The sequence below is a fragment of the Parus major genome, chromosome 3 (genome assembly GCF_001522545.3).
Source record: "Parus major isolate Abel chromosome 3, Parus_major1.1, whole genome shotgun sequence".
Taxonomy (NCBI): Eukaryota; Metazoa; Chordata; class Aves; order Passeriformes; family Paridae; genus Parus; species Parus major.
Window position 1 is genome coordinate 1,100,182 of NC_031770.1, and position 27,174 is coordinate 1,127,355.

The 27,174-nt window shown below is 49.4% G+C and overlaps 2 protein-coding genes and 2 long non-coding RNA genes across 11 annotated transcripts; 1 reads left to right on the plus strand and 3 right to left on the minus strand.

The window, feature by feature from the left end:
• Nucleotides 1–155: 155 nt before the first annotated feature.
• LOC117244138 lies at nucleotides 156–2,075 on the minus strand. The gene is made up of 2 exons (XR_004496652.1): nucleotides 1,692–2,075; nucleotides 156–651 (listed from the first exon to the last, which is right to left on the minus strand). It is a non-coding gene; the product is annotated as an uncharacterized LOC117244138 (long non-coding RNA).
• Nucleotides 2,076–2,391: 316 nt separating this feature from the next.
• On the minus strand, nucleotides 2,392–13,778 carry LOC107202568 (two pore calcium channel protein 2-like). 6 transcript variants are annotated; one of them, XM_015623433.3, is made up of 20 exons: nucleotides 13,676–13,778; nucleotides 13,493–13,575; nucleotides 12,819–12,933; nucleotides 11,629–11,757; nucleotides 11,308–11,424; nucleotides 10,500–10,618; nucleotides 10,258–10,359; nucleotides 9,505–9,631; nucleotides 8,438–8,639; nucleotides 7,607–7,751; nucleotides 6,400–6,585; nucleotides 6,080–6,144; nucleotides 5,708–5,795; nucleotides 5,414–5,483; nucleotides 4,649–4,868; nucleotides 4,322–4,412; nucleotides 3,971–4,084; nucleotides 3,463–3,581; nucleotides 3,085–3,274; nucleotides 2,392–2,869 (listed from the first exon to the last, which is right to left on the minus strand). In XM_015623433.3, exons 1-20 carry the CDS (start codon nucleotides 13,694–13,696, stop codon nucleotides 2,806–2,808), a joined length of 2,367 nt encoding a protein of 788 aa, XP_015478919.1. In that variant the 5' UTR covers nucleotides 13,697–13,778; the 3' UTR covers nucleotides 2,392–2,805. The 6 variants fall into 6 exon arrangements, with proteins under 6 accessions (XP_015478919.1, XP_015478920.1, XP_033369048.1 ...); XM_015623434.3 differs by lacking the exon at nucleotides 3,085–3,274; XM_015623437.3 differs by lacking the exons at nucleotides 2,392–2,869; nucleotides 3,085–3,274 and adding an exon at nucleotides 5,291–5,330 and having other exon boundaries at nucleotides 3,468–3,581.
• A 1,393-nt stretch (nucleotides 13,779–15,171) lies between these two features.
• Nucleotides 15,172–27,159, plus strand: NPHP1 (nephrocystin 1). 3 transcript variants are annotated; one of them, XM_015622356.2, is made up of 20 exons: nucleotides 15,172–15,252; nucleotides 15,760–15,824; nucleotides 16,551–16,611; nucleotides 17,026–17,162; nucleotides 17,494–17,692; nucleotides 17,856–17,957; nucleotides 18,444–18,535; nucleotides 18,656–18,695; nucleotides 18,974–19,058; nucleotides 19,622–19,716; nucleotides 19,970–20,098; nucleotides 20,873–20,947; nucleotides 21,218–21,328; nucleotides 22,257–22,339; nucleotides 23,190–23,266; nucleotides 23,542–23,641; nucleotides 23,754–23,866; nucleotides 25,137–25,210; nucleotides 25,317–25,361; nucleotides 26,745–27,159. In XM_015622356.2, exons 1-20 carry the CDS (start codon nucleotides 15,184–15,186, stop codon nucleotides 27,021–27,023), a joined length of 2,031 nt encoding a protein of 676 aa, XP_015477842.1. In that variant the 5' UTR covers nucleotides 15,172–15,183; the 3' UTR covers nucleotides 27,024–27,159. The 3 variants fall into 3 exon arrangements, with proteins under 3 accessions (XP_015477842.1, XP_015477843.1, XP_015477844.1); XM_015622357.2 differs by having other exon boundaries at nucleotides 23,545–23,641; XM_015622358.2 differs by lacking the exons at nucleotides 25,137–25,210; nucleotides 25,317–25,361; nucleotides 26,745–27,159 and adding an exon at nucleotides 24,167–24,280.
• On the minus strand, nucleotides 21,310–24,300 carry LOC107202084. Its single transcript, XR_004496580.1, has 3 exons — nucleotides 24,187–24,300; nucleotides 22,436–22,638; nucleotides 21,310–21,451 (listed from the first exon to the last, which is right to left on the minus strand). It is a non-coding gene; the product is annotated as an uncharacterized LOC107202084 (long non-coding RNA).
• Nucleotides 27,160–27,174: the final 15 nt, after the last annotated feature.

A 27,174-nucleotide genomic window follows, 5' to 3' on the forward strand; every position in this document is an offset into this window, starting at 1 on the left:
CCGCAGAGCTCAGCCCGGGGCTGGGGGCGCCTTCAGCCCCAACCTCTGTCCGCATGGCTTCAGGAGCTTTATCGTTTTATTCATATATAAAATATTATGTCATTATTTACCAAACCTACAGCTCTACATTCAGAATTTTTTATCTTCCTGTATAATAGAGTAGACACAGAGGATTTATTTCAAAATGAGTTTATATATAAATCAGCATTATTTGTCTATACAAATATATATAAAAATTAAAAACTTGACAGGTTTTAGTATTCTACACCCACAGCCTCGCTGTGAATATCCTGGCAGTTCTGGTCCCTTCAGGGGAGGGCAACCCAGCATTACCCCCCTCATTCCCATTCCCACTCTCATCCCTTTCCGCAGCTCCAGGTGGATTTGTGCCTCTTCTGAAAGTCTAGAAAGGAATTAGGGAATTCCCTTCACTTTCTTTGGTTTCCAGCTTTTTCAATGAGGTGGCCCAAAAGGCAAAAAAAGTAAAAACCAAAAACCCAGAACAGCAGAAAATCTCAGCCCCTCCAATGCTGCAGCTCCTCACAGCAAACCTCGGGAGAATCCACGGTGGTTCCAAAACTGCTCCAATCCCACCTCATCCACATCCAAGCCTGCATAGCCCAAAAAAGGGCTCTTTTTTTTTTGTTCCTGCTGGAAAAGAGAGGTCAAAGTGAAGGGGAAAAGGGGGGAAAAAAAGGAGTTTTGGGTTTTTCCTCTTTGTGCAACAGGTTTGAAGGGCAGGATGGAGAGGTTTCATTGAAAAGTGCCAAAGGCTGCTGAATTCCCAGCAATTAGTGATGCTCAGATTGAATCCAAGAGGACAAATCCACTGGGATCAAACAGTGGCTGACAGAATGGTTTATGACACAGACCTGCAAAGCTGGAGCCTTCTTTCTTCTCCAGGTCTCTGCCAGAAATTCCCCATGTGGGGAATTCCTTGGGCTTGGATACCCCAGGTGACCGGTGAGGCTCAAACAATAAAGTTATGCAGTGATCAAAGTGTTTCTCCAAAGGAAAAGTGAATTTCAAAAGGAAAGAAAGGACATATTCTCTGAAACTGGGATAACCTGCAGGAGTCACAGCTGGCTATGGTGTCCCATAAAGGATTCCATAGGGGCTCACCTTTTTCTTGGAGCTTGGCTGAATTCCTCAGCACTGCCAGGGAATGTGCCCATTTGAGGGTTTGGGCAGATTTGGATCGTTTGCCTTTTCAGACTTTGTTTCCTTCTCTCAACCTTCCCAGTGGATTGGGGTCTCCAAGGAATATATAAATCCCATTTAATTCCTGTTCCTTGGGACAATTTTTACTCAATTCCTGTACAATAGTGGTCCCCTATTAGGATGCTTTTCCCTACCATTCCCCACCTTAGCTGGGGATTCCCAGATTTCTGAGCTTCACAAGGCAGGAGATGGACTTGGCTCAGAACTAAACACTCCCTAGGGATCATCTGGGAACATCTCCAGGTTTACAGCTGATCCTTGTGCTGAAAAGATCCCTCTTTCTTCCCTTCAGGCAATTCCAGGGCTCGCTGCTCCCATCTGGGAACAGCCCCCAGGCCAGACTTTCTCATGGAGTATCCCACCAGTCCTCCCTGCTGGGATCCTGCTCAGGAATCCATGAGCTACAAATTTAGCAATTAATTCTCATCCTTGCCCAGCTCTAATTCCAAAGGATTTGGTGTCTGCCTTACCCAGCTGGAGTCTGCTTCCCCTTCAGTTCTCAGTGCTCCTGCTGCTTTCCCGAGCCAGGGCCTCGTTCACCTGTCCCACGGCTCCAGCGGGTCGGGCCCCCGGTAATTCCGGATCTGAGCCTCGTAATTCCTGCAGGGAAGAGGCCAGGATCAGGCCGGGATCAGGGAGGGTGGGAGGCGCCCAGAGGTTCTGCCACCCCCACGGATCCGCGTGGCCCCGGCAGCCGCACAGCTCCGGGGGCCGGAGCACCCCTTGATGCCGATCCCCATCCTGTTATCCCGTTATTCTTCTATCCCGTTATCCCGATCCCGTTATCCCATTATCCCGCTCTCTCCCCATCCCGTTATCCCTCTCTCCATCCCGTTATCCCTCTCTCCATCCCGTTATCCCGCTCCCCATCCCGTTATCCCGCTCCCCATCCCGTTATCCCGCTCCCGTTATCCCGCTCTCCGCTCGGGCCGGCACCGCGTTCCCATTGGCCAGCCCTCGGCCCGTGCTGCAATCCCATTGGTCGATACCCACGTCAATCAGGCAGGAACCCCGCCCCCGCCGCACGTGCCGTTCCCTGGGCGCGGCGCTGAGGGCCGGGAGGGCAGAAATGAGGATTTGCGGAATAAACGGGAAAGTCGAGGAGCATCCCCCGCTCCTCACTTCCCACCGGCCCCCAGCCTCTCCCGTCATTAACTCCGAGATACTCCATCGTTTTTCCAAACTGCTGAATTTATTGTGCTAAAGAACCGCCGCGTTCCGCGTCCGCCGGTGCAGAGGTGCGTATAAAAGTGCTGCGATACAATTCCAGTTACAAGGAGTAATTATTCCATTACGTACTGCCCAAGGCACCGTCACCATCCGGGCACAGCCGGGTGCTCCCTCTGGCCCCCGCATTCCAGACGTTCCTACGGGATTTTATGTGAGATAAAAGCTCCTTTACAGGACAAAGCTGTTTGTTCCCACCGTGACACCCGGGCCCCACGAGTGGGAGCAGCCAGGGAACAGCCGGAGAGCCGGGAATGGGCTCCATTCCCTGATCCCCCTCACGCCGCGCTCTCCGAACTCGGGCTCCTGGGAACCGAGGTGGGTGACAAGTTCAGGATCTCTTCAAAGGAAGGGCCTTCATCCTCCAGGGGTATCTCTGCCTCGAACATGCGCTGCAGCAGAGCATCCACTGTCCTGTAGCCTGGCGGGACAAAAAAGTGCCCCATAAGCACCAGGTGTGCTCCTCTGGACACCTGAAATGCCCGTGTTTTAAAACGGGTCAGAAAATCCCCCAGATTACACTCCCTCTGAGCCCTTTATCTCTGCAAGATAAAGCCATTATTTGGGATTTTAAGCCCTTCTATTCCCACACAGTGGAAACCCGAGGTGCAGCAGGAAAGGAGAAGAAATAGTCACCGAGCCAGAGGAAAGGGGGATACGGTCCCCCCGTGATCCAAGGCAGCAGGAATGCAAAGCCCATAGAGGAAGGAGAAAGGAAAACAGGTGTCTTGGCACAGCAGGACCTGGGCCACCAGGGCAGTGTCTCCAGAGGGAGGTTCATGAAGACAAGGAAAACAGAAGGGCTGAGGTGGGACAGGAGAAGATGCTACAGAAGTAAAAACAAACAGTGAACAGCAAATGTCCACAGCTGTCCCAAAGTCTCCAGGTGGGTTTTAGCTGCTTTTACAGCCCCTAGGGAGCAGCAGGGCTTGGGAACTTCCCCAGGAATGATGCCTTGGATGCCTTCCCCAGCTGGGAACCTTGGGCCTGGATGCCCTGGAGGGTCACACTTACGTTTGGAGGCAATTTTGAACACCAGCCCTTTGCTCTGTGGCTTCGTTCCACCTTCCCCCTCGAGCTCGTGCTCTGCACTCTCCATGTTGTCAAGGAGCTGGTCATGCTGGAGCTCATCCCTGCACAGCAAGGGCCAGGAATTACCTTGGGAAGGGGACACATGCTACCCTGGAGCCCGGCAGCGATGGGCTCTCAGTGGAGCAGCACAAGCACCAGCCATGGGGTTATTTTCCAGCATCTTTCCTGACTTCAGGGCTGCAATTCCTGGCTGCAAGAGCCACAGGAGGCAGGAAAGCCAACACCAGGGGCCTTCTACTGTCACCAAAACCAGCAGAGGAGCCAGGACTTCATGACAGGGAAGAGGAATCTCCATGTTTCAGGAACATGAGCCAGAACTTTGTGACAAGGAAGGGGAATGTCAGCTCATGCCTCGACACAGAGGCTGGTTTTCCCTCATCAGTGGTGCCAAATTGGCCACATCCAGCACGGGCACGTTTGGGGGGCTTACTCTTGAACTCCCATTCCCAGCTCCTGGATTTTCTGCTCAATGGCAGTTTCCACTTCGCTCTTCTCCAGGGAGTACTCCACAAAGAAAGCTTCCAAGATGAAGGACACAAAGATACTGGAAGGAACAATGAGCAGAACTGAGGCAGCGTTTCCTCACTGGCATTGCCCATCTCAGTATTCCCAGGCTCATTTCCCACTGCTCCATCCCCTCCAGGTCAGAGCAGGGACAAGAACACAGCAGATCCCGCTAAACACAGCCCACCTGTCTCCCATGGGTGACCCCAGGCCCACCAGCAGCGCCCTGGCAGGGACAGATCCCCCTTTCCATCTGAAATCATCCCAAAAAACGTACTTGACAATGATTATCACCATCACAATGTGAAAGGCAATGAAGTAGAGCTTGGCAGGCTGAACTGTCACGTTGGCAAATCCATTGGCAAAGAGTAGAGTGGGAGTTAAGGGAAAAGAGGGAAGGAAGAGCTGAGGGGGGCACCAGGGAAAACCAGGGGAACCAAACAAAACCCTCTGAGGGACCATCTCTGCTGCCCATCCATGTAGAGGGCCACAGGAAGAGCAGAGTTTGGGAGGAGTGTGGATCTGAGAACAACCCAATCTCCCACAAGGACCACCAAGCCCAATTCCCAAGGATCCAGCTGGGAATGTGCACCACAAAGGATATCGTGCCACTGGTTGACCACGGTGAGCTCCATGAGGACAATGAAGGAGGAGGCAAAGTCGTTGAAGTTGTTCTTGCAGTACTTCCCACGGGCAAACAGGGAATCCTTGAGAGCTGGGTTCCCACACTCCAGGGAGTGAGGAGCATTTGAGTTGGCCGGGAAGTACTGGATTTTCCCGTGGAATAACTCCATGCCAATGATAGCAAACACACAATACACAACCTGGGAAGAGAAACCCCATCACCTGCTTCTCCAGCAAGCTGCAAGCCCCAGGGCAAGCTCAGCATCCCAGAAGGTTTTCCAGCTTCCACAGGCACAGCAAGGGGCTGGAGGGCAGCACAGACTCCAGAGCTCCAAGCCACCCAACAGCAATCACCAAGCAGGAATAATTAGCCAAGAACTATATATGGATAAGGAATGTTCCCAAATCATAACAGAAGCTCATTTTAGGAAATAATTTGAAACTCAGGTTTCTCATTCAGCCTCTTGTCCAAACCATGATTTGATTCCTTATGATGCAAAGCCCAGGCTGCCAGAACACCCCATGGATCCAAGGAGGATGTCCTGATCCAGGAAAAAAGCAGGAATGCAGCCCCTCTGCACCCTTTGCTTGCACAACGGCCACGATTCAAACGGACACTTACACTTCCAAGGGCCTGCCATCCAGGGAATTGCATTTATCCCCTTGGAAACAGCACGAGTGTGAGATTTAAGGCACATTTCTGTCAAACTGGAGTGCTTTGAGCCAGGACACCAGGATTTCTTACCAGAGTGAGCCCACCAAAAGTCAGCATGGTTGGGACGATGTTTATCAGCGTGTTCATGATGACCTGGAACCTACAGAGAGCCCATGTTGGTTACTGTCACACCCTGGCCACCACACGCTCCCCACATCCCCAAAAGAAACCTCCAGAGAGGCTGCAGCCACTGGGCACGTCCCAGGCAGGCTGGGACAAAGCCTTGGGGTGCTCTGTGGGGTGGCCATGGTCAGTGCTGGGCACTGCCTCTGGCACAGATCAGCCCCTCCCCAAAAACCATCCCCCATCCCACTCTCTCCTCACCTCTGAATGCTGTCAACAATCCGGATCAGCCTGAGGACTCTTAGGATCAACACAATGTCCAGGATCTGCTGGCTGTTGTACTTCATGGCTGAAAAAAGAACAAAGATATTTTTATTATGGAAATAAAGCCGGGATGTGTTTAGATAAAATTCTTTCACTTGTTATTATTGTGGCCTTGTTAAACACTATAACAGGGAGCTAAAAAAAATAGAAAAAAGAAAAAAAAGAAAAGAGGAAGACTGGGTTAGTTCTTATAAATCCTCCAGTAATGGTTTGTCTGGTCACAAAGCCTCTCCAGCCTGAGGTGCTGGCAGAAGGCTGGGGAGGACACCAAGATTCCCAAGGCATGCAGGCTGCTCAAGCTGCACTTACTGGACTTGAGGGTGGCATTGAGAATCGTTGCAGTCAGGGCAGCAAAGATGATGAGAGTATCAAACCTGGCACGAGGGAAGGCACTGCTGTTAGATTTTGGGGGACAGGAGCAGGGTTTTAACAAGGAGTGACCCCTGCTCCTCACATCAGGGCCAGGCAGCCCTGGCTCAGCTCAGACTATGGGCACACGGGAGAGCTTTGTCACAACATCCTCTGATTGATCTTAGACACACCCTTGCACAGGAATTCAGAGTGTTTCAGTCCTTGAGGAGCTGAGCACAGCACCCACCACGCTCCACACAAACTTCCAGCCCACTCACCAGTTCCAGAACTGGGTTTTGCCGAAGAACTCCCTGGGTTCATAAGTGTAGACCTTCAGGAGGATCTCGATGATGTACAGAGCAAGGAACACCCACTCTGCATAGGAAACGTAGGGGCTTTCCTCATCCAGAGCAATGAAGATGGCATTTACCAGGATGATGGCATCATAAGTCCAAACAAAAGCCCTGCAAGGACCAAAGAGAGCTCAGTCTGCAGTTCCCAAGAAGGTCAAAGTCACACAGTAATTTCAGAAGCTCTTTGCCTCCTCTCTCAAAAATTCTTTACCCATCAATTCTCCCCAAACCAAAAGTCACTGAAGAGTTTTGTTTTGCACTTGAAGTCCAACACAGAATTTGGTTAACAGGTCCAGGGAAGTGATTTTCCCCCACCTACTCAGTATTGGTGAGGCCACACTTGGAGGTGCTGACAGAGGAACCAGGGTCAGCTGTGCTCCCCAGTACAAGAGAGGCCGGAACACACAGAGCTGGTGCACTAAAGGGTCACAAAACTAACAGGACAGGACAGTGGAATGTGCTGGGAGAGCTGGGGTAGTCCAGACTGACAGGGAGAAGGGTCAGGAGCAGCTCCTATGCATAAATACCTGATGGGGAGGTGCAGGGAAGTTGGAGCCAGACTCTTCTCAGTGATATCCAGTGGAAGCACAAGAGGCAAGGGGCACAAGTTGAAATACAGGAACTTCCATTTAAACAAAAAAGTTGTTTGTTTTTTTTTTTCAACCAGGGATGATCAAGCACTGGAAGGGGTTGCAGAGACGTTATGGAGCCTCCATCCTTTGGGGACAACTCTAGACCCAGCTGGGATAGCCCTGAGTACCCTGCTCTGGCTGGCCTTGCTTGGAGCAGGGGGGTTCCATTAGCCCATCCCCAGATGTTCCCTGCAACCTCAGCTATTTTGGGATTCTGGGAAGGCTTGGAAGTGCAAAAGAGCTCTAGAGAACTCCCAGATCTGATGAGGCAGCAGGACACAGCTCTGCAGCACAGACTGCTGAGGTAGGCGCAGCACTTCAGTGCCGGCAAGTCACAAAGCAGAGCCTGATGTCAGCAAAACCCAGCTCGGGCACTGGGCCACAGCTGGGTCCTCCAACACTGACAAAGGCAGGCAGGAGCGGTGGCACAGCCCCTGAGGGGACAGTCTGTCCTCCCCAGCAGCGTGCCCAGGTGAGCCCTCGGCGGTGTCACAGCTCACCTGTGCCTCACGACGCTGCGCAGGAGCCGGCTGGGCGCGGATCCGTACAGGGCCGGCAGCCGGCGCGCCAGAGGGTGCCTGCGGATCTTCAGCGTCACCACCTGGATGTTGAGCAGGTCTGCCAGCTGCATGAAGGACTTCTTGTCTGCAGCAGAGTGCCACGTGTCAGCCTGATCTCATGGCACATTGACAGTGTCTGCCAAATGCAAATCTGAGCCCACAGGAGTGGCAGCCACCTGGACTCCGTATCTTGAGCTCATTTTTCCCAAAAAAGCCAATCCCAGACTGGTATTCACCACAACAGGCTGAACTTGGAATTGGAGCAGCTTCTCCTCCCCATTCCTGGGGAGCTGGCTTGAGCCATGGGCCAACAACCACCCCAGAATGATTCAGAACGAGGAGACTGACCCATCTCTCCCAATATTCCCACTCCAGAGGACTGTGTGGGGAGCCACATTGCATCTGATGGGGACGGGAGGCTCTCCACATTCTCTGCTGAGAACAGGAGGTCCCACACGCCATGGAGAACTTGGCCTGATGTCAAATGGCCATGAAGGGCCACCCACAGCGTGTGGGACATGGCCTATAGCAGCAAGAACAACCTTTCAGGGTGCTCAAGGAATGACTGGACGTGGCACTCAGTGCTCTGGGCTGGTGACAAGGCGGGGAGCAGGCACAGCTTGGACTCTTATCTCAGAGGTCTTTTCCAACCTCAACAACTCTGTGATTCTGAGCCCCTCTGGGGCCATTACAGATCATAAATCCCAGTGCCAAACCCCTTGAAGGATCAGGCTCCCGGGCCCTGGCTCCTCCCCAGTCCCCATTGCTCACCTACGAACCCTTTCTGCTCGTCATCCGAGATGCGGAGCAGCAGCTCCCGGTGGGAATTGCTGGTGTCAGGAGCCACCAGCTTGACCAGCTGCTTCCACCGGGCTTCCCGAACCACAAACTGCTCTCCCTCCTCTTCCTTCAGGAGGTTGAAGGCCTCGATCATCTTGCGGCGTTTCATGTAGGCGAGTTTACGGATCTCGTTCTAGAGAGAGCATCAGGAGTCAGGCAGCTGCAGGTGCCCTTCCCCTTTCCTTTAACAAATAAACTCATTTTCACAGCACAGAGATGCAAGAAGAGACCCAGGGGAATGACACTGGACACAAAGCACAGCACAGTTAATGGGGGGAGAGGTGAGAAATGGTGTTTAACAGGCAGCTGTGGGTTCTCCACACAGAGCTCTGGAAGGATCAACAGATTGCTGGATGCTGGGACAACACAGAAAAACCGGAAGGAAAGACAAAGGGTAGTGGCAGACAGGAAGGAGGTGACAAAGATCACGGGATCTGCACGGCCACAGAAGCAAAGAGGATGTGTCCACACGTGCTTCCCATCCACAAGTGAATCCTGCTGAGAGCAGGGGTGGGGATTCTCTTCTGCACATGACTGGGAGCAGAGGAACACCTTCTGCCTCCTGAGAAAGATCCAACCCCCTCATGGGAACACCCAGGAACTCCCAGCTCTCCCCCTTTGATCACAAGTCCCAAACTACCCCTACCCAGTTTGGGCAGAACAAAAATTCTGATTTACTCAGACTTCCCATTTCCAGTTCCCCTGCTCTCAGAGCACACACAAAGATGCTGTGCAAAAGCAGGTCCCTGCATGGAGATAGCATTCCTGAGCTAGGACTAAGCCTCCAAGATAATGCAGAATGTGCTTTTTATCTGCTGGAGGTACCATAGAATATTTAACTCAATGCCAACAGCAGAACTCCCAGCAACCCTATGATGTGAAAAGTGGGTCTTGTGCTTTGAAGCTGTTTCCTCTTCCCAAAGCTTCCCAAGGCAAAGCCAGAGGATCCTGACAGAGAACAGCAGGAATCCACTGGTCACAAGCCCTCCAGGCATTACCTTCAGGTGTTTTTTGTAGTTGTTGTAGACCACGGCCAGGAAGAGAGACATGAAGATGTAAGTGTTGACGATGACGAAGGCGATGAAGAACAGGGCGTACCAGGAGCTGAAGTCAAATGCTGGCATCCTAGAGAAGGGAAAAAGGATTGCTGCTTGCCAGAATGACAAACAGGGAAAGTGAGTCCATGAGAAAACAGCCTCCAACATGGATTTCCAAGTGCCATTTTGGACTGTCAGATGAAACTTGTCAGATAAAAGCTAAAAACTGCATTAGTTCAGCTAGGGAACACTCATCTTTTCTTCTGCTGGATTTTTCATCCTGGTTTGTCAGGCCCTGACTGACCAGCTGCAAAGACAGCACAGAGATGAAATCTCTGCCAGTGCAGCCAAATTTAAGAGCAGACATGAGGCAATGCCTCAGCCAGATGTTATTTTTTGACCTTGCTGCACTCAGATCTGCTTTTCCACTTGCTCTAGGATGAGCAGCATTTTATTTCTCAGTTTAAATGCCCAAGCTCCCTGTACCATCCCAGCTGTGCTCAAGATATTTCCAGCACATAGATGACTGAGCCACTCCTCCATGTCCTACTCCTGACAGCACCTTCCCAGCACAAACTACAGCAGGAACCCAGAAGAGATAGGGATGAGAAGCCCAACACCCACGGGATTTAAACTCTGCTGTGCAAATTAGAGGCTGTACAGAGACCCCTGAGAATGCAATGAAAGATCTGATCATCTACACGACATCCATACATGACATCTGGGCTGTTTGCCGTCGTCACCAGCACGTAGAGGTCAAACAAAATCTCCAGGTAGTTTCTGAAGTAGGGCAAGCCTTCTGCTGTCTGGAGATTCCTAGGAGGAAGAGGACAGCCTGGAGTTAAGCACTGGCATCACGTGTTCCACAACAGGAGCTGCACCTATCAGCAGTGCTTGCTGCAGGAATTGTTTGGAGTCTGCCCAGAGTATCCCAGGAGCAAAGGGAGTCTCCACACCTCTCTCCAAACAGCTTCAAGGCCATGAGGGAGAACATGAGGAGGCTGAACATGAAGAGCAGGAAGACGTAGGTGATCTCTGGCAGCGTGTTGCGGATGCTGCGGAAGGCCCTCCGGATCTGCCAGGAACAAGGGAAGTGTTCAGAGTCAACGTGGCACCCTCTTTTCCTCTCACCATCCCATCTGGATCAAACCCTTAAACTAGGGTAAAAGAGTCCCAGGCCTTTCCTCCTTGTTCTCCAGAGGGGGATCCCATATGGAATCTAGCTAAACATCACAGTGAACTCTGGAGCCAAGGGACAGAGGGCCCAGGGCACTGCTGAGATGTTCTTGCTGCAGGGAACATATCAGGGACAGAAAGCCATCACTACAGGCCACAAAACACATGCTCTGAGCCCAAACGTTGAGCTGCTCCCTCCCCCCAGGCCTCCACATCACAGTTTATTAATATATAAGTCAGGACCAGACAAGTCTTGAGCAGCAGGACAAAGATCTCTCCATGCTGAGAGGAATCAGAGTCCAAATCTGGACTACAGGTTTGAGAATACCATGACACTTTATTACCAGGAGACTTCAGAAATCAGTAACCTGATCCCTGACTCGGGGAGAAATACGGGTTTTTTTCTGTAGTACTGTGTGAATCCACCCACCCCAAATTACTGCTTCAGGCCACTACTGAAACAAACTTTCTCCTACAGGACCCTAAATTCTGCCATAAAATCTTTCTGCCAAATCCCCTGGATTGTGGAAAGCAGCAGGCTGTCCAAAAAACCAGGACCCTGGACATTCCACCAGGCCTTCTCCTTACCTGGCGACTCTCTGCGAAGTTGATGAGGAAGATGGGCCTCACAATCCTTGACCATCGGATGCTCCTCACATCATACAGCCTGAGGACCCCATATATGGCCAGGTCTGTCAGGGATAACTGAAGGAGAAAGAAGGAAAGGTCCCAGAAGTAATTCTGGAATGTGTCCAGACAGTGAACAGTGCTTGTTGATGCAGGAGAGGTGCACACACGGCAGGTTTGTGAGAGCTGGCTGGTTTGGCCACGGCTCATGTATTCCAGGGCTGGGATCCCAGGAGAACAACACGAGGGAGAAAAACCCCACATCCCCTGGGCCCAGCTCACCAGGATTGCCACCATGATGCAGATGTTCTTGGTGTCCTTCCAGAAAACGTTGTGCAGGGTGACTTTGGCAAAGTGTGTCAGCCGGCCGAGGAACACCAGAAGGCACAACACCTCCAGCACTGACGTGGCCTGCAGAGAGAGCAGGGCTCCACCAGCACAACCAGGAGCAGCAATATTCCTTTTGCATGATAAAAAACAGGCAGAGCGATATTTTCAGGCTTCCTTTTATAGAATTCTCTGCCACAGGCAGCACAGTGAGTCTGTGTTTGCTTAGGATTCAAGGAGTACATCTTTCACAATCACGCTGTTGCAGGACAAATAAAGGCTGCAGAAATGTCTGGCCTAAAGTAAAACTTCTACCTCCACACATGAGGACTGGACTCGAGTCCCAAAGAAGGCTGGAATTGGCCTCTGAGATGGAGAACAGCAATTTGACTTTGTCCACAATCACAAGGGCCATTGCTGGTGGCCACAGTGGCTCCTGTGGTCCCTGGCCAGCTCCTGTCCCTTTTTTGTCCCCATTTCAAACAGATCACAGAATTATAAAATCATAGAATCATTTGGATTGAAGGGGACCTTAAAGATGATCCCATTCCACCCCCTGCCATGGGCAGGGACACCTTCTACTACCCCAGGCTGCTCCAAGCCCCATCCAACCTGGCTTGGAACATTTCCAGGGATGGAAATTCCAGCCACAGCTTCTCTGGCAAACTTTTGCCAGGGCTTCATCACCCTCACAGGGGACAATTTCTTTCCAGTATCCCATCTCATCCTGCCCTCTGGCAGTGGGAAGCCATTCCCCCTTGTCCTGGCACTCCAGGCCCTTGGTCTTTCTCCATCTTTCTTGTGGGCCATTTCAAGTATTGGAAGAGCCAATTTGCCACTCTGAAACTTCTCCAGGCTGAACAACCCCAATTCTCTCAGCTTTTCCTCACAGCAGAACTGTTCCATCCCTCTGATCAATTGGCGGCCTCCTCCAGACTCACTCCAGCTTTCCATGTCCTTCCTGTCCTGGGGACCCAGAGCTGGATGCAGGACTCCAGGCAGGGTCTCACCAGAGCAGAGGATCAAAGATACCCACAAAAACATCTCCATCCGCTGTCTCTTGGCACCTCTTTGAACCACTTTGAGCCAAGAAGCCCTTGCTGGCTCCAGCAGCTGCATTTGCTGCTCCTGCAGCACAAACTCACCAGGAAGGGGAGCGGATACACAGCAGGTTCCTCAAACAGGGCAAGGGACAGGTTGAGGAAGATGAAGAAGTAGGTGGCTGTTCGCATCATCCAGTGGTTATAGAGGTGATAAAGCCTGGAGGGAGAAGGCATCACAAATAAAGGCTACAGGGCACATCCCCAGGGCATCACCAAATGCATCCTGGAAGAACAGCACTTGCTGTCCCAAACATTTTTGCCAGCAAGGAATTTGGCAATTTGTTTCCACATCAGTCTCAGAGCTGATGGATGCTATACTGCCTTTCAGAGCAGGGTTAAATAACAGAATGTTTATTATAGTAAACAAAAAAGATTTAACTTTGCAGCCACCGGGTTCTGCCACTCCAACACCTTCCACACAGCTGAGGTCTGACCAAGCTTCCCAAACTCTTTATTCCCCCACAGGCTTGGAAGACTTTATATTAGTTCTATTTTCTCCCCTCCAGCAAACCACAACTTTTTAATGTCATTTCCCATCCTCAACATACAGATGCGCTGAGCACCGTTTTAAATATTTCAGCTTAAGTCCAGTTTTTGGCACCCCACCCAGTCACCCTTCTTAGCACCACAAACCTTTTCTGGCTGCTGCTGTTTGGCCACGGATGCGGCTGGTTCTCCGCAGGTGTGGCTGGACCGGGGGGCGCATCCCTCCTTACCTGACAGCCTCCGGGGAGGTCTTAAAGGGAATATTCCTGTTGTACTGCGCATCGGAAACAAACGCTGCTGCCAGCAGGAGATCCTGGGGAAAACACAAGACAGCGTGTGAGGAGCTTCGGGGAAACTCTGCGGAGCTCCCGAGGGGAGGGAGAAGCGGCCAGGGCGCCTCGGGGCCGCGGTACCTGCGCTGCCGCCTCGGCCATGGCGCAGGCGGACGCGGCGCCTCCCCGGCCCCGCCGCCTTTACCGGGGCCGGTCCCGCCCCCGCGGCGGCGGAAGCGGGAGGCGGTGCCGGGCTGGGGCTCGGCGGCGGGGCCGGGATGGTGCTGGAGGCGCTGCGGCCGCGGGTGGTGCGCTGGGCGCTGCTGGCCGCCTTCGCCGCCGGGGTGGTGGTGGGCTGGCAGGCGGGCCGGGCGCGCCGCCGCTTCCTGCGCTGGAGGCAGCGATACCTCCAGCGCCGCCTCGCCGCCGCACAGGAGAAGCTGGAAGCGGCCTGAGCGCCGGCAGCCGCGGCCGGGCTGCCCCTGGCCCTGGCAGCGGGCTCCGGGTGCCTGCTCCGCTTCGGTGAGCGCTGCCTGAGCCGCTGGAAACGGGTGACGCGCTGCTGGGGAAGGACAGCATCCCTTGAACAGCAGGGCTTCTGGAGAAGGACAGCATCCCTGGAACAGCAGGGCTTCTGGAGAAGGACAGCATCCCTGGAACAGCAGGGCTTCTGGAGAAGGACAGCATCCCTGGGAGAGCAGGGCTTCTCTTCTGCCCTTTGCAAAGCAAGATCCCAAACTGTGTCAGACTAAGCTAACAAAGAACTGAGGATATGCAAGCAACAATCCCAAACCTGGAATGGACTGCTCGGGGAGGTTTGGAGTCCTCATCCCTGGAGGTGTCCAAGGAAAAACTGGACGTGGCACTGGACAGTGCTCTGGGCTGGGTGACAAGGTGGGGATCGTCATGGGTTGCACTCGATGATCACGGAGGTCTTTTCTAACCAAAGTGATTCCATGATTCTGGAATTTCCATATTTCAAAGGGCTGTCTGCACTTGCCCAGCTCTAAGCCGGCTGCTCTGCCCTTGCCAGGAAGTGCTGCCAACACAATAAACTAGAAAAAGTTATCGTGTGGTGTTTATTTCTGGAATAAATGTGAAAAGGTGCCTTATGGGCACATGTAACAAGTCGCATTATGGGTGTGTGTGGGGAAAATTAAGTGGTGAAAGAGCTCATGCATTGGCTGGGTGAATAAATGAGTGAAATAAAGGAGTAAGAATTCCTCCTGGCACTTTGGATAAGGAATTGTGAAGGTAGCTGTAACAAATTCCTTCTTCCCGTTGCTAGAGAATTCCAGGAGTACTGGGGCATTCGTTGCAGGCTGCTGGTTTTCAGATCTGTTGTGGAGTTCTAAAATCGATGGGGGAGAAAAAGCAGTACCCAGAGCCCCTTAAGGCCTGGCCTTGACCTTGGAGCTCTTTCCCAAACGTAACGATCCTGGATGATACTGGATGGTCTCCAGAGCTGATTCCAACCCCAGCTGTGATTCCATGACCGGGATCACAAAACACCACAGCCCGTTTGTCCCCAGATGGGCTGCGAAGGGGCTTCCAGAGCCGAGGGCTGCCCGGTGTGCGGTAGGAGCGCTGCGGCCCCGCCCCGGGCCCGTCATCCCCCGGCGCCGGCGCTGCCCCGTTGCCCGGTGACCATGTCGGAGCGGCGGGCGCGGGGGCCGCTGCAGCGGGTGCAGCGCCGGAGCCGGGAGCTGCGGGCGCAGGTACCGGGGCCGGTACCGGAGCTATACCGGGGATGTACCGCGGATGTACCAGGGCCGGTACAGGAGCTGTACCGGGGATGTACTAGGGCCGGTACAGGAGCTGTACCGGGGATGTACTAGGGCCGGTACCGGGGATGTACTGGGGATGTACCAAGGCCGGTACCAGTGCCGTACCAGGGATGTACCAGGGCCGATACCGGTGCCGTACCGGGGATGTACCAGGGATGTACCAGGGCCGGTACTGGTGCCATACCAGGGATGTACCAGGGCCGATACCGGTGCCGTACCGGGGATGTACCAGGGCCGGTACTGGTGCCATACCAGGGATGTACCAGGGCCGATACCGGTGCCGTACCGGGGATGTACCAGGGCCGATACCGGTGCCGTACCGGGGATGTACCAAGGCCGGTACCGGGGCTGTACCGAGCTGTACCAGGGCTGGTACCGGTACCGTGCCGGCTGTCTCGCCCCCCGGCCCCTGACCGCCCCTGTTGTCCCCTGTTGCAGGTGGAGGAGCTGCGGGCGGACAGCGCGGCTGCAGCCCCCGGGCAGCGGGAGGCTCTTTGGCTGAGGTGAGCGGGGTCCCGAGCCCCATCCCGAACCCATCCCTCGGTCCCACCGCCCGGGCGCTGCCCTCACCCTCCCCTCTCGTACCCTCAGTACTGCTCGTTCCCTCTGTGCTTTTCCCCATCCAATTGTACAGCGTTCTCCCAGCCCCTTCTCTCCCCTGTTTTCCGGGCCGGCTCCTTCCCAGCCCCTTCTCTCCCCTGTTTCCTGGGCTGGCTCCTCCCCACCCCTCTGGGGCTGAGGACGGTCTGGAGAAGGGAGGACTGAGAGGAGATCTCACCAATCCACATAAATATCTCCAAGGCAGGTGCCAAGGGGATGTGCCAGGCTCCTTCCAGTGGTGCCCAGCAGCAGCATGAGGAGCAATGGCCATAAATGAAAACACAAGATCCACTTCTCCATGAGGGTGGCAGAGAACTGGAAGTGCTGCCCAGGGAGGCTGTGGAGTCTCCCTGTCTGGAGACATCCCAAACCCACCTGGATGCATTCCCGTGTCACCTGCTCTGGGTGACCCTGCCTGAGCAGTGGGGTTGGACTGGGTGAGCTCCAGAGGTCCATTCCAACCCCAGCTATTCTGGGATTCCGTCAAATGCTGCTCTTTGGGCTTGGAATTCTCAGGCTGAAGGGACACACAACACCTAAAACGACACCTTTTAGTCAGCAGGTGTGGTTTGGGTCAGAATTTAAAGAAAATACTGTCTGTCTGTCTGTCTGTCTTGCTTTCAATGCAGATGTACAGAGCTGAAGAAATTGGTGGAGGAGAATACAAATGCTCTCCATGCTTTGAAAAAAGTAAGTATGGAGATTAATTTGTGGTTTTCTTCAAAATCCACCATGGAAAGTGTTCAAAGAAAATCACTGCTCTATTTTAGATGCCTCAGTCCAAGAGCAATGCCCAGTACTGCACAATCCCTGCTGGTTATCTCTCCAATCTATATTTTTTTATATTAATTTCTAGAATTTAAAAATTCACCTTAATGCTTTATTTTGTCCAAGTCCCAAGTGAAAACTTAACAGAGAATTTCACCTTGGTAAAAAGGTGAAAGGGTAAGAAAATTGTCACTAAAGAGGGAATGAGAGCAGCCCAGGAAAGGGAAAGCTTGTAAAGAATCTCTGGAAAACTTAATTTATAGAGGAACTTTGATTCTTTGAGCAATTTATTGGGGAACTTTGATTTTTTGGGGCATTTTCTGGGTTCTCTGTCAGGCTGATGAGCCGGCGCCAGTGGGGAATTACAGCCAGAGGAAGGAAGAGGAAGAAAAGCTGTTGCTGAAACTCTCCCAGCAGCTGCAGAAACTCCTTCTTGTCTTGGATCAGGATAATGTGACAAAGAATTGTCCAGGGTGAGTAGCTTAAACATACAAATGCAACCTGGTTTTTAAAAGGATAGCTGGAATGGGCCCTGGAAAATCATTATCTCAGCCCCTTGATTAGCTGAAAAATAACAGAAGGATAAAAAAAGAAATGCTCAGGAGAGAAGTCATTTATGATTGGCTGAGATTTTCTCAAGAGTGCTGGATAATGAGTGTGAGGTTTGGAGGAGATTCTTCAGGACAGAGCAAAACACAGGAATGAAAATGCTGGATCTGAAAAATGTCCTTGCAGAGGCTTGACAGCATTTCAAAAAGTTTGGTGGAGATGATACTAAAAAATTGTTTGATTTGTTTTGGGTAGGGATGAGGAACACCAGAAAGGTCCTCATGCAGAAGAGGGAGATGAAGAAGAGGAGGAGAGTGAAGATGAAGAAGGTGAGGAGGAGGAGGACACTGAAGAAGAAGAAGATGTGGAGAAGTTGTTGGATGATCCAAATGTTAGAGAATGTGTTGCTGTTGGAAACTTTGATGCCCAGCAGGAAGGGGATCTCACATTTGTGGTAAATCTCTCCCTGTAAAGGGTTTTTACTGCAGTGAGTTAAGCAGTAACTATAATGAAATCCTCTGCTTTTGGGATTTGGGGAGAAACTGGAGTTAGGTCCTTTTTAATTTAAATATTTAATTGGGGTTTTTTTGTCTCTGTCTCTTTTTTTAATGCCAAAGAAAGGTGAAATCCTGCTCATACACGACAAGAAGGCGGATGGCTGGTGGGTAGCTGAAAATTCCAAGGGGGAGAGAGGCCTCGTTCCCAGGACCTACCTTGCGGTTGGTGTGCTGCAACCTCTGTCCTAATCCCCCCTCTGCTCTTTTATGTCAATTAATGAGCATATAGCTGCACCAAATGGGTCACAAAACAGTGTGTTGTTTGGAAATAAAGCACATTATTTGGAAATAACTCCATGTTTTTATCCATGGGCATGGAGATAGCCATCAAAAGCAGCATTTCTGTGCCTTGTGAAGTTCTGGCAGAGAAGTTTCTTGAATATAAAAGTCAGAATCTTTGTTGCTAAAGGCCAGCTCTGAAGACTCCAAGCTGCTGTGGATTAATTTGGGGTTTTAATAATTTATCTGAAATGGGAGTCCATGTAAATGCAGGACAATTTTCTGCATCACAGAGAGAAAAATCTTCTTTTCTAAACTTCCTTAATTTATTCTAAACTTAAATTAGCATGGCTGTGGTTGGAGAAGACATTTTTAAGAACAGAACTGGGAAGAAATCAAGCCCTTTGCCATTTTAAATGTGAATTCCAGGTTCCTAAGGAAGAGGAAGAAAGCCAGGAGGAGTCAGAAGAACACATAGAAGTGGTGGATGAAACAGCAGATGGAGCTGAAATTAAAAAAAGGTAAATGGAATGTCTCAGATACGGCTGTGAAGCTGCTGCTGTTTGAAAACAGAGCACTATTTGGTGATTAAATTTTTGTTCATGTGAGGATTTACTATAAATCCCTTCATTTTCTTCCAGAACAGATTCCCACTGGAGTGCTGTCCGAGCCATCACAGAGGTAGGTGCCCCTCTTACACTGCAGCTTCACCTGCCATAATCTCCATTATTTTGTAGACAAGCTGTGCCTTTTCCAAAACACCGTGTCTTGTATGACAGCCAATTGTTCTTTAACAACATCTGTGTTTTGGGAGGTTTTGGTAGCAAGAAATGCCACAGAAATGTTTCAGACGAGGTGACCGACATCCCAAGTTTCTGGTTCCAAATTCTGTAAATTGGGATGAAATTTGCTGTTAAATACAGGAACAGCAATATCCTTTTTTTCTTTGTTTTTACTAGAATGACACTGTGGAGGTATTGACCACCACAGGGGCAGTTCCTGCTGGATTTCGCCCATCCATGCTTTTCCAGCTCTTGGAGGAAGGTAAGGATTTTGCCTGGCAGGATTCTCAGGTGTCTGTGGTGGCTTTCTCACCCTGGTCACCAGCCTGTTGGTGTTGCTTTATTTTAATTTATTAGCTAACTGGCTATATTTGATCCATCATATAATGTATAAAAGATTTTTTTTTCCTCTTAAATTTTACTTTATCAATGTGAAATCCTGAAAAATTTCCTCATGATTTTAAAGAGTTTCTGCTTTGGGAGTTCATTCCTGTTGACTTTGCTGGAAATTAAGGGTTGGTTTTTTTTTAAATTTTAATTTTCCCTTTTTCTCGAAGGTCTTTTGTAGCCTCTTCACCAAATATATTAAGATATCTCATGTTTTCTTAGTCTTTCTGTTTAAAGGTGTTTAATCTCTTTTTAAAATTAAATTATTGTGCTTTTGGGATTAAATAATTCAGAATACTCACAGTGCTCATGGCAGGTAATTCCATAGCTTTGTTTGGTCAAATATTCAACTGGACCTGAAATTTGGGTCTTGTCCTTTTTGGCACAATAAAGATCATTTTAAAAAATGAAGAGTTTTTAAATTTACTCTTGTTGTAGGTGAAGAGTTTCGAGCAAGTTACTATTTGCAACCAGAGCTTACCCCATCCCAGCTGGCTTTCAAAGACTTGGTGTGGAACTCTGAGGGAAATACTGTGAGTATTGCTGCTAAGGGGGACACAGTTTGCCTTCTTTCCTTTTGGCTACTGATTATGTCTTAATTTGCAACCATCTCTGGAATATTTCTTCTGCTGGGACCTTCTGTCCCACTAAAACATCACAGCTAAAGGCTTGTGAAGAAGTCCTGCTGCTACCACTGCACTGGCTTTGTGGTTGGGAGAATCACCTCAGTCCATAAACACAAAATGAGGGCCCTGTAGGTTTAACCCTCCTTCTGCTGCATTTCAGATCCATCCTAGACCCACCAGAGTGTCCCTGATTGTCACTTTATGCAGCTGCAAGATGATTCCTCCTCCTGGAACCGGCGTGCGGGTCCTCAGCCGGCACGTCCGGCTCTGCCTCTTCGACGGCAGCCGGGTAAGGAACGTGTCTGCTTCCCAAATAAAGAACTGGAGGAGGTTTGCAACTCCCAGGATCCTTCAGGTTCTGGTTCCTCTCGTAGGCAGCTCCTCCAGCTGTCTCACACAACCTGCCTCCCAAGATGCTTAATTTATGCTCAGCTGAGTCTGGTTTGAGCCCACTCACGCAGAAGAATAGAACTGAATGATAAAACAGGCCAGACTGCATTGATGGGCATCGGGCACGGCCAGGCAAGCACACACAGCCCTGCTTCCCACCCTTGCTACTCCACAAAGCACTCGATCCCTCCCTTTTTCTGCCTTTGGTTTCTCCCCCGCTGCTTTCCTCTCGGGGTAAATCAGGTGCAGCCCCAAAATGCCCGTGAGCAGTGCGAGGTGAGCTGGGGAGCTGCTCCTGACTCAGGGTGACAGTCACACCCAGCCCTGGGAGGGGCTGGGGCGGGAGCTCCATTTCTCTGAGTCCCTAATTTTGGGTTCCCCACCTGCCATTGTGCCTGCTGGCTCCTCTGTGTTCCTGGCGATGGGGATGAGCGTTTCCCGGGCTGATCTGTCTCCTGGGAGCAGCTGGGTCAGGGTCAGATTCCTCCACGTGCCCTTGATCCTCTGTTCCTTTGTGTGTGTGCAGAGCAGCCTTTTATAAAAACATAACCCTGATTATCCAGCAATTTTCTTCCAGCTGTCTTTGTTGTGTGCAGTGTTGGATCCATCTGGGATAACCCTGCATTTTCTGAAAGCAGTAAAACTTGCCTGAGCTATTTTTCCCCTACTTCAGGTGCTGAGTAACATTCACACAGTGAGAGCTACGTGGCTGCCTAAAAATCCTCAAACTTGGACCTTTTCTCCAAGGGTAGGTGACACAGCTGCTGGCTTTTTACAGCTTCTTCCTCCAGTGTCACTAAAGTGTTCACTGGTGGCACAACTGTGCTCCATGGAAAGACAATAAGGGGAGCAGGGTTTTGACTGGAATCACTTCTCTCCTCATTTTTTATAGTGGGATTCAATTTGAGATCTTGTGTTGAGTGAGGGATATGCTTGAATGCCTTTAAAATTCAAGTTGTTTTTTTTTCCATAGATACATTAACTTATTTTTTCTTTTTCTTCCCTCCCTCTGTACCAGGTGATGGGCATCTTACCCAGCTTGCTTGATGGTGACTCTTTTGTCAGGTCCAACTCCATGTCTTCAGCCATTGGGATATTGTTTGAGCTCGGCATCACGTACAGGTGCAATGTGAGTGTGGAGGGGGGCACTGGAAGTCACTCCAAGTGCAGGTTCATAAAGGGAACCAGCTGTCCTCAGGCAGAGAATAGGACTAGAGAATATCCCTCTTTAGAGAACAGGATTAGACAATACCTGGAAAGATGGAGAGAGACTTTTCACAAGGTCATGTAGTGATAGGACAAGTGATAGTCATGTAGTGATAGAACAAATGACTTCCTACCATCAGAGGGCAGGGATGGATGGGATATTGGGAAGGAATTCTTCTCTGGGAGGGTGGGGAGGCCCTGACACAGGGTGCCTGGAGAAGCTGTGGCTGCCCCTGGATCCCTGGCAGTGCTCAAGGCTGGGCTGGACAGGGCTTGGAGCAGCCTGGGATAGTGGAAGATGTCCCTGGCCATGGCAGGGGTTGGAATGAGATGATCCTTAAAATCCCTTCCAACCCAAACCATTCTGGGATTCTCTGATGGGAGAATATCCCTAATTAGAGAATAAAAGTCTCTCTGGCTCATGGATGTGCATGTCCCTGTACCAACACTGAAGTAACTTGTACCAAAGATCCCATGCCATGGGATCCCAATGGCCTAATTCTCTCTTCACTTCTGCAGTTTTCCATCTCAGCCATTTATTTCAGACTAATGTCCTGTACAGTTTGAAAACTTTAACTGTTTCAGCAGTATGGACAGTGGTTCCCAGCTCCTGTTGACACACATAGAGCCTGTCCATCTGGGATATGCTGCTGGAAAACACAACAGGTAGTAAGATAATAGATGGTAAAGCCAGGAAAACTACCCTCAGAGAAGGCAGACTGATTTTTAAACACACAAAGGTGAAAGAGGAAAAGGGGAATAACTACAAAAATTTTGATGTGGTTACTGTTATTAATTGTGGTTCAGTCACTCATTCTGCTCAAATAATTTACATTTCTCTTTTTTCCTAGTCAACAGGTGAAAGAGGAGAGCTGAGCTGTGGCTGGGCCTTTCTGAAGCTCTTCACTTCCACTGGGCTTCCTGTTCCTTCCAAGTGAGTTTGTTGCCTTGTCCTGTTCTCCCTGTATTTACACATAGGTGTAAATAGATCTGTTTTAGACTAAGAGTAAAACTCCTCTTTCATACTTACACACTCCTGGGGCAAGGGGCATCCACACCAGGCCTTTATGATTCTGGTTCTTCTTTGCTGCATTATCCCTTTCCCATGTGAAAATTGGGAGATTCATTCCCAAAACCTGGAATCAGGTAGGAGTTGTTGTGAATGAATCTCTCACTGCTCTTGGAGCGTAAATTATATTTTGCAGCTGATTTATGATTATTTGGTCCAGTCATCTGAAAGAATAATAAAGTGTATATATTTTTATTTTATTAAATGTAGGAAAACTTTCTGTTTATTGACAGAAATAATTTACTGTAGCTCAGACTTTCAAGACTTGTGTTTTACCAAATACTGGTAGACATATATATATTGTGTATATGTATTCTGAATTTATCTGGGTTACAGCACCTGCAGGACACCTCTACTGTTCTAAAAGTCTCTAAATCTCATCTTTTAAATATTCTACTATATTATTAAGTAAGCATGGTATTATAGATTAAATTTCATGCTTGTTTCAGCAGTGACTTACTCTTGGCAGAACTGGGGTTACATTATTCTTTAACAAATTTTAAATATGGAAGATTTAAATTGTTGAAGTGATGATTCCTCAAAAACATTTTAGTGAACCAATTGCTAAATTCCATACAAGAAAAATATTTGGGCTGTGGAAAAGAAACAGTGTTGTTAATGACTTTTAAAATAATTGACCTCCCAGTATAATTAAATTCCAAAAAGAGTTGAATTCCCAATATCATACAGGCTTCAAATTTATTTTTATTGACAGGATGTATGAGCTGGTCCTGAGTGGTGGAACTCCCTATGAGAGAGGCATTGAGGTTGACCCATCAATATCAAGGAGAGGTGTGGTTCCTTTTCAGTGTAATATAAACATAATGATGTGATTCATGCTGCATCTCCTTCACAACAGTGCCCACAGCCTGCTTTGGGTTTGTGTGTTCTATTTTTGCATGTATTCCATTATTTATCTGCTTTTGCCTTGGTTGTGGGGAGCTGGGTGCTGCCAGGCTAACTCAACTCGAAAGAGTTCTCAACCCACTGAAATGCCCATTTTTGTAATATAATTATTACTGTTGTTTCAAACTGACTGTTTCAATCTGGGGTGTTTATTCCTGCAGCAGGCTCTGGGGTTTTTCAGCAGTTCATGAGCCTCAGAAAACAGCCTGTGCTTCTGGTGAAAGTGAAGTCACCAAGTGTGCACTCAAAAGACATCCTGAAGTGAGTCCTTGTGCTTCTATAAAATGAAAAAGTATTCCAGATAGCCTAGAGAAATCTGCAGTGTTTGCAGATCAATCAACATCTCAACTGCTGTCCCTTATTTTCCCAACAGTTTTCTCCCTGAAACATTAGTTGGGGGCATGTGCTACATCCATCTCCTGGTGTTTTATCGGCAAATCCTTGGAGATGCCCTCCTGAAGGACAGGATGAGCATGCAAAGCACAGGTGAGCACTGAAGGAAGATCAGGTTCACACAGGGAATGACTCTCTCCAGAGTCTCCCTCTGGTAAGAGATGTTTTTGGCACTCTGGCTAAGTTAGCCTCTTTGTTTTTATTTTTTAATTTTTGTTTACTTGCTGACAGTAGGGAGAGACCAAAGTTGGAGAATTCTGGTTTTAGAACTCAGTGTCTTTCCCTGATTATTCAGCAGAACTAGTGATAGTTTATACCCTTCTCTATTTAAAAACCAATTTGAAATAAGGAAAAATTACATTTCTTAACTGTACTACCTTTGAATTTATATAGGTGAGAACTGCCACGCTTACCTGATTTGTTCTTCATGATTTGGGACAGTAGATCAGGCTGGGGACCTCTCCTGGAGTTAAATTGCATCCCTTTGGATTCAGACTCCATTTGAAGTCATTGAAAGGCTTTATCCCAGAAGTTGTTCTGGTAGCTGTGCAACTAAAGAAGATTCCTATTATTTCAAAATCCACCATCACTTTAGGAATAGACAACTGAAAATGTCTGTTCTACTTCCCAGAAGTCATCAGTCCTGGCTCACTTCCCCAGAATGTTTTGGCATTAGTAAATGCTTCATGTTTACCAAACTTCCCATCAGCTTCAAGGTGAAGAAACAAGTGTACCTTCAATATTTGAAATCACACAATAAAGAAAACACTTCAGCCAAAATCCTGTTCTCTGTCACCTGGATTCTTACCCACAGTCTCATTAATTAAAATAATGACAGGAGCAGAGTGATTTCTCATGGAAGTAACCCAAAAAGCACCAGCTCACCTGTACAGTGGGATATGTGCCCCATAGGGAAAATTCACTGTGCACTTGGTCCCTGGTTCTCCTAAAATGCCACATCAGACACAGGCTGAGGTAGAACCCAAGTGTGTTTATCCATAACATCCAAACCAAGCAGCACAATTACAGCTGTGTGTAAAAAAGACAGGTGCAGAAATGAGGGAAAACACTTCTGGCAGGTAAATCGGGAAGGGCTCATGTTTGCTGGCATTCCCAAAAAACAGCACTGGGGTTTGTGTGTCTCCTCTCCTAGTTTAACTGTCTCTCAGCCACTGAGAATTGGCTGCAGTCAGAACAGTTTTTAGGGAGTTCTCCTACCTTCCCTGCTCTGGAGAACTGTTACAGCTCATTTTCCCTTTGGAATAATCTGTCAGGAGGGGATGTGCTGAACACCTGGATGGGCCAATACTGAAAACCATCCTGATTCCTTCTTAGCCTTGACTGTGCTTGCTTTCTGTTGCAGACTTAATCTGTAATCCTGTTTTAGCAACTTTCCCTCAACTCCTGGATCAGCCAGACCTGATGGATGCACTTCGGGTATGTTACCTTGTCGAGATTTCCAGGCAAAATTTGAGCTTTTTTTCTGTCCTGGGGGAAGACAAAGTTCTCCACAGCCTTCGTCTGATTTTATATTTCATTTTAGAGTGCCTGGGCAGACAAAGAAAGAACATTGAAGAGAATTGAGAAGGTAACAAACTACAAGTTTTTCTTCCCATATATTCAGGGTAATTCGAGCTAGCTGCAATTGCTGCTTAACTTTTTCCTCTCACTGTACATCTATTTGGAAAATAGAGATATTTTCCAAATATGGATATGTAAATGCAGTTCTTAACATTTCTCACCCAGATTTATAGCAGAAAACCAGGAGGAAATTTAAATTAACTTGTAACTTTTTATTTCAGTGTTGTTGGGGGGGGAACCTGTTACAGTGTGGCTCCCTGTCAGGATGTGCTTCCAATAATCAGCTGGTAAAAGCTTTCCATGGAAACATAAGGGGCTGTGTATGCCCCCAAAATCATATTCCCCCCACCAAACTCTGAGCTTCAGTCCTCCCACAATCTGCCTGGGAAAAGGCCCCCAAATTCCTCAGATGTCCCTGCCCCAGACAGTTGTAATCCCGTGTTTTGGCACGTAGACAGCTGGAGAACTGACCTGGTGGTCCCCAGGCTCACCCACACCTTGTCCTACCTCCTGTCCCACAGACAGAGAGCAGCTGCAGGGAACTGAATGGGAAAGCCATTGGCTCTCAGTCCTGCATTTCCTGGGAGCAGCAGCAGGATATTTCATTCCCTGTGTGTGCTCCTGGATTGATGCGCAAGGACGGCTCCTCGTTTACGCAGAACAAACACCCGCTGAGTCAGAGCGGCTTTTTCAGGGCCATTCATCCAAAAGGAAAGCAGATCTGCTCACGGAATTGGCAACTCCCCGGGCTCCCAGAACCATGCAGTTCTACCTGACTGGCATGTGCCACTCCCACGGGAGGATTGCTGCCTGCTGAAGACTCACCCCTCGTGTGGTTCTGTGAGGCTGAGCCCTGCAATGCTCCCCGCCAGGCACAGCGCTCCTGGGGCTGGGACACTCTGGACTTGGATCTTTCCTGTGTGTTTGATAATTGACCAGGCTGATCCTTTGGGTTTTCCAAACTGATCTTTACAGGGGTGCACACAGGTCACACCACGCACAAAGAGAGCCCGGGGGCAGCATCACCTCTGGCTGCAAGGAGTGGGAGCAAAGCCACGCTCCGCCTGGGAGAGCAGGGAAATGAGAGGAGTTTGGGTTTCCAGGGCAGGGAAGATACAATATTAAGAAAATATAAATGCCCCACAGCAAAGGGCTCTCGGTGCCTGTAGTTTGTGTGAAGGCTGGCAGAGTTCAGTGCAGGTTTGTTGGTATGCTGGAGGCTTTTCCAAGATAATCGATGTGTGTTTAGGAAGGTCAAATCTCTTCCCATTGTTTTCCTGGGAACTGGGAGTGAGTTGTTTGGGTTTTTTCCTGTGTACAATACTTTGGGAAAATGCTTGGCAACACCACGTGTTTGCACTGAAGTGTTTTCAAATGCTCTTCTCTGCAGAGAGATCAAGAATTCCTGAAGTCTGCGTTTGTCCTGGTGTACCACGACTCTGTATTCCCTCTGCTCTGCTCCACGTTTCTCCCCAGCTACAAGTGGGCTGAGGAAGAGGTGGAATTGTCTCGCTGGAAGGTGATCCATGACTTCCTGAAAAGGAGCCGGGAGAACGATGGCGCGCTGGAGTACCTGCTGTCATCAGGAAACACCCACAGAGCCTTTGACATCTCAGAGCTGGCCTACGATTTCTTAGGAGAAGTCAGGGCAAACAATCCTGGAGAATGAACAAGTCAGGCTCTCTAGGGGCATGGTAATAATAAAATTAAATTCTTACCAAAGAGATTGTGTAGGATCTGAATTGTAATGGATATTTCAGCACAATTAAGATTTTGAGAGAGATTAAAATTATTTTATCCATTTATCTGCTGGAAGTAGT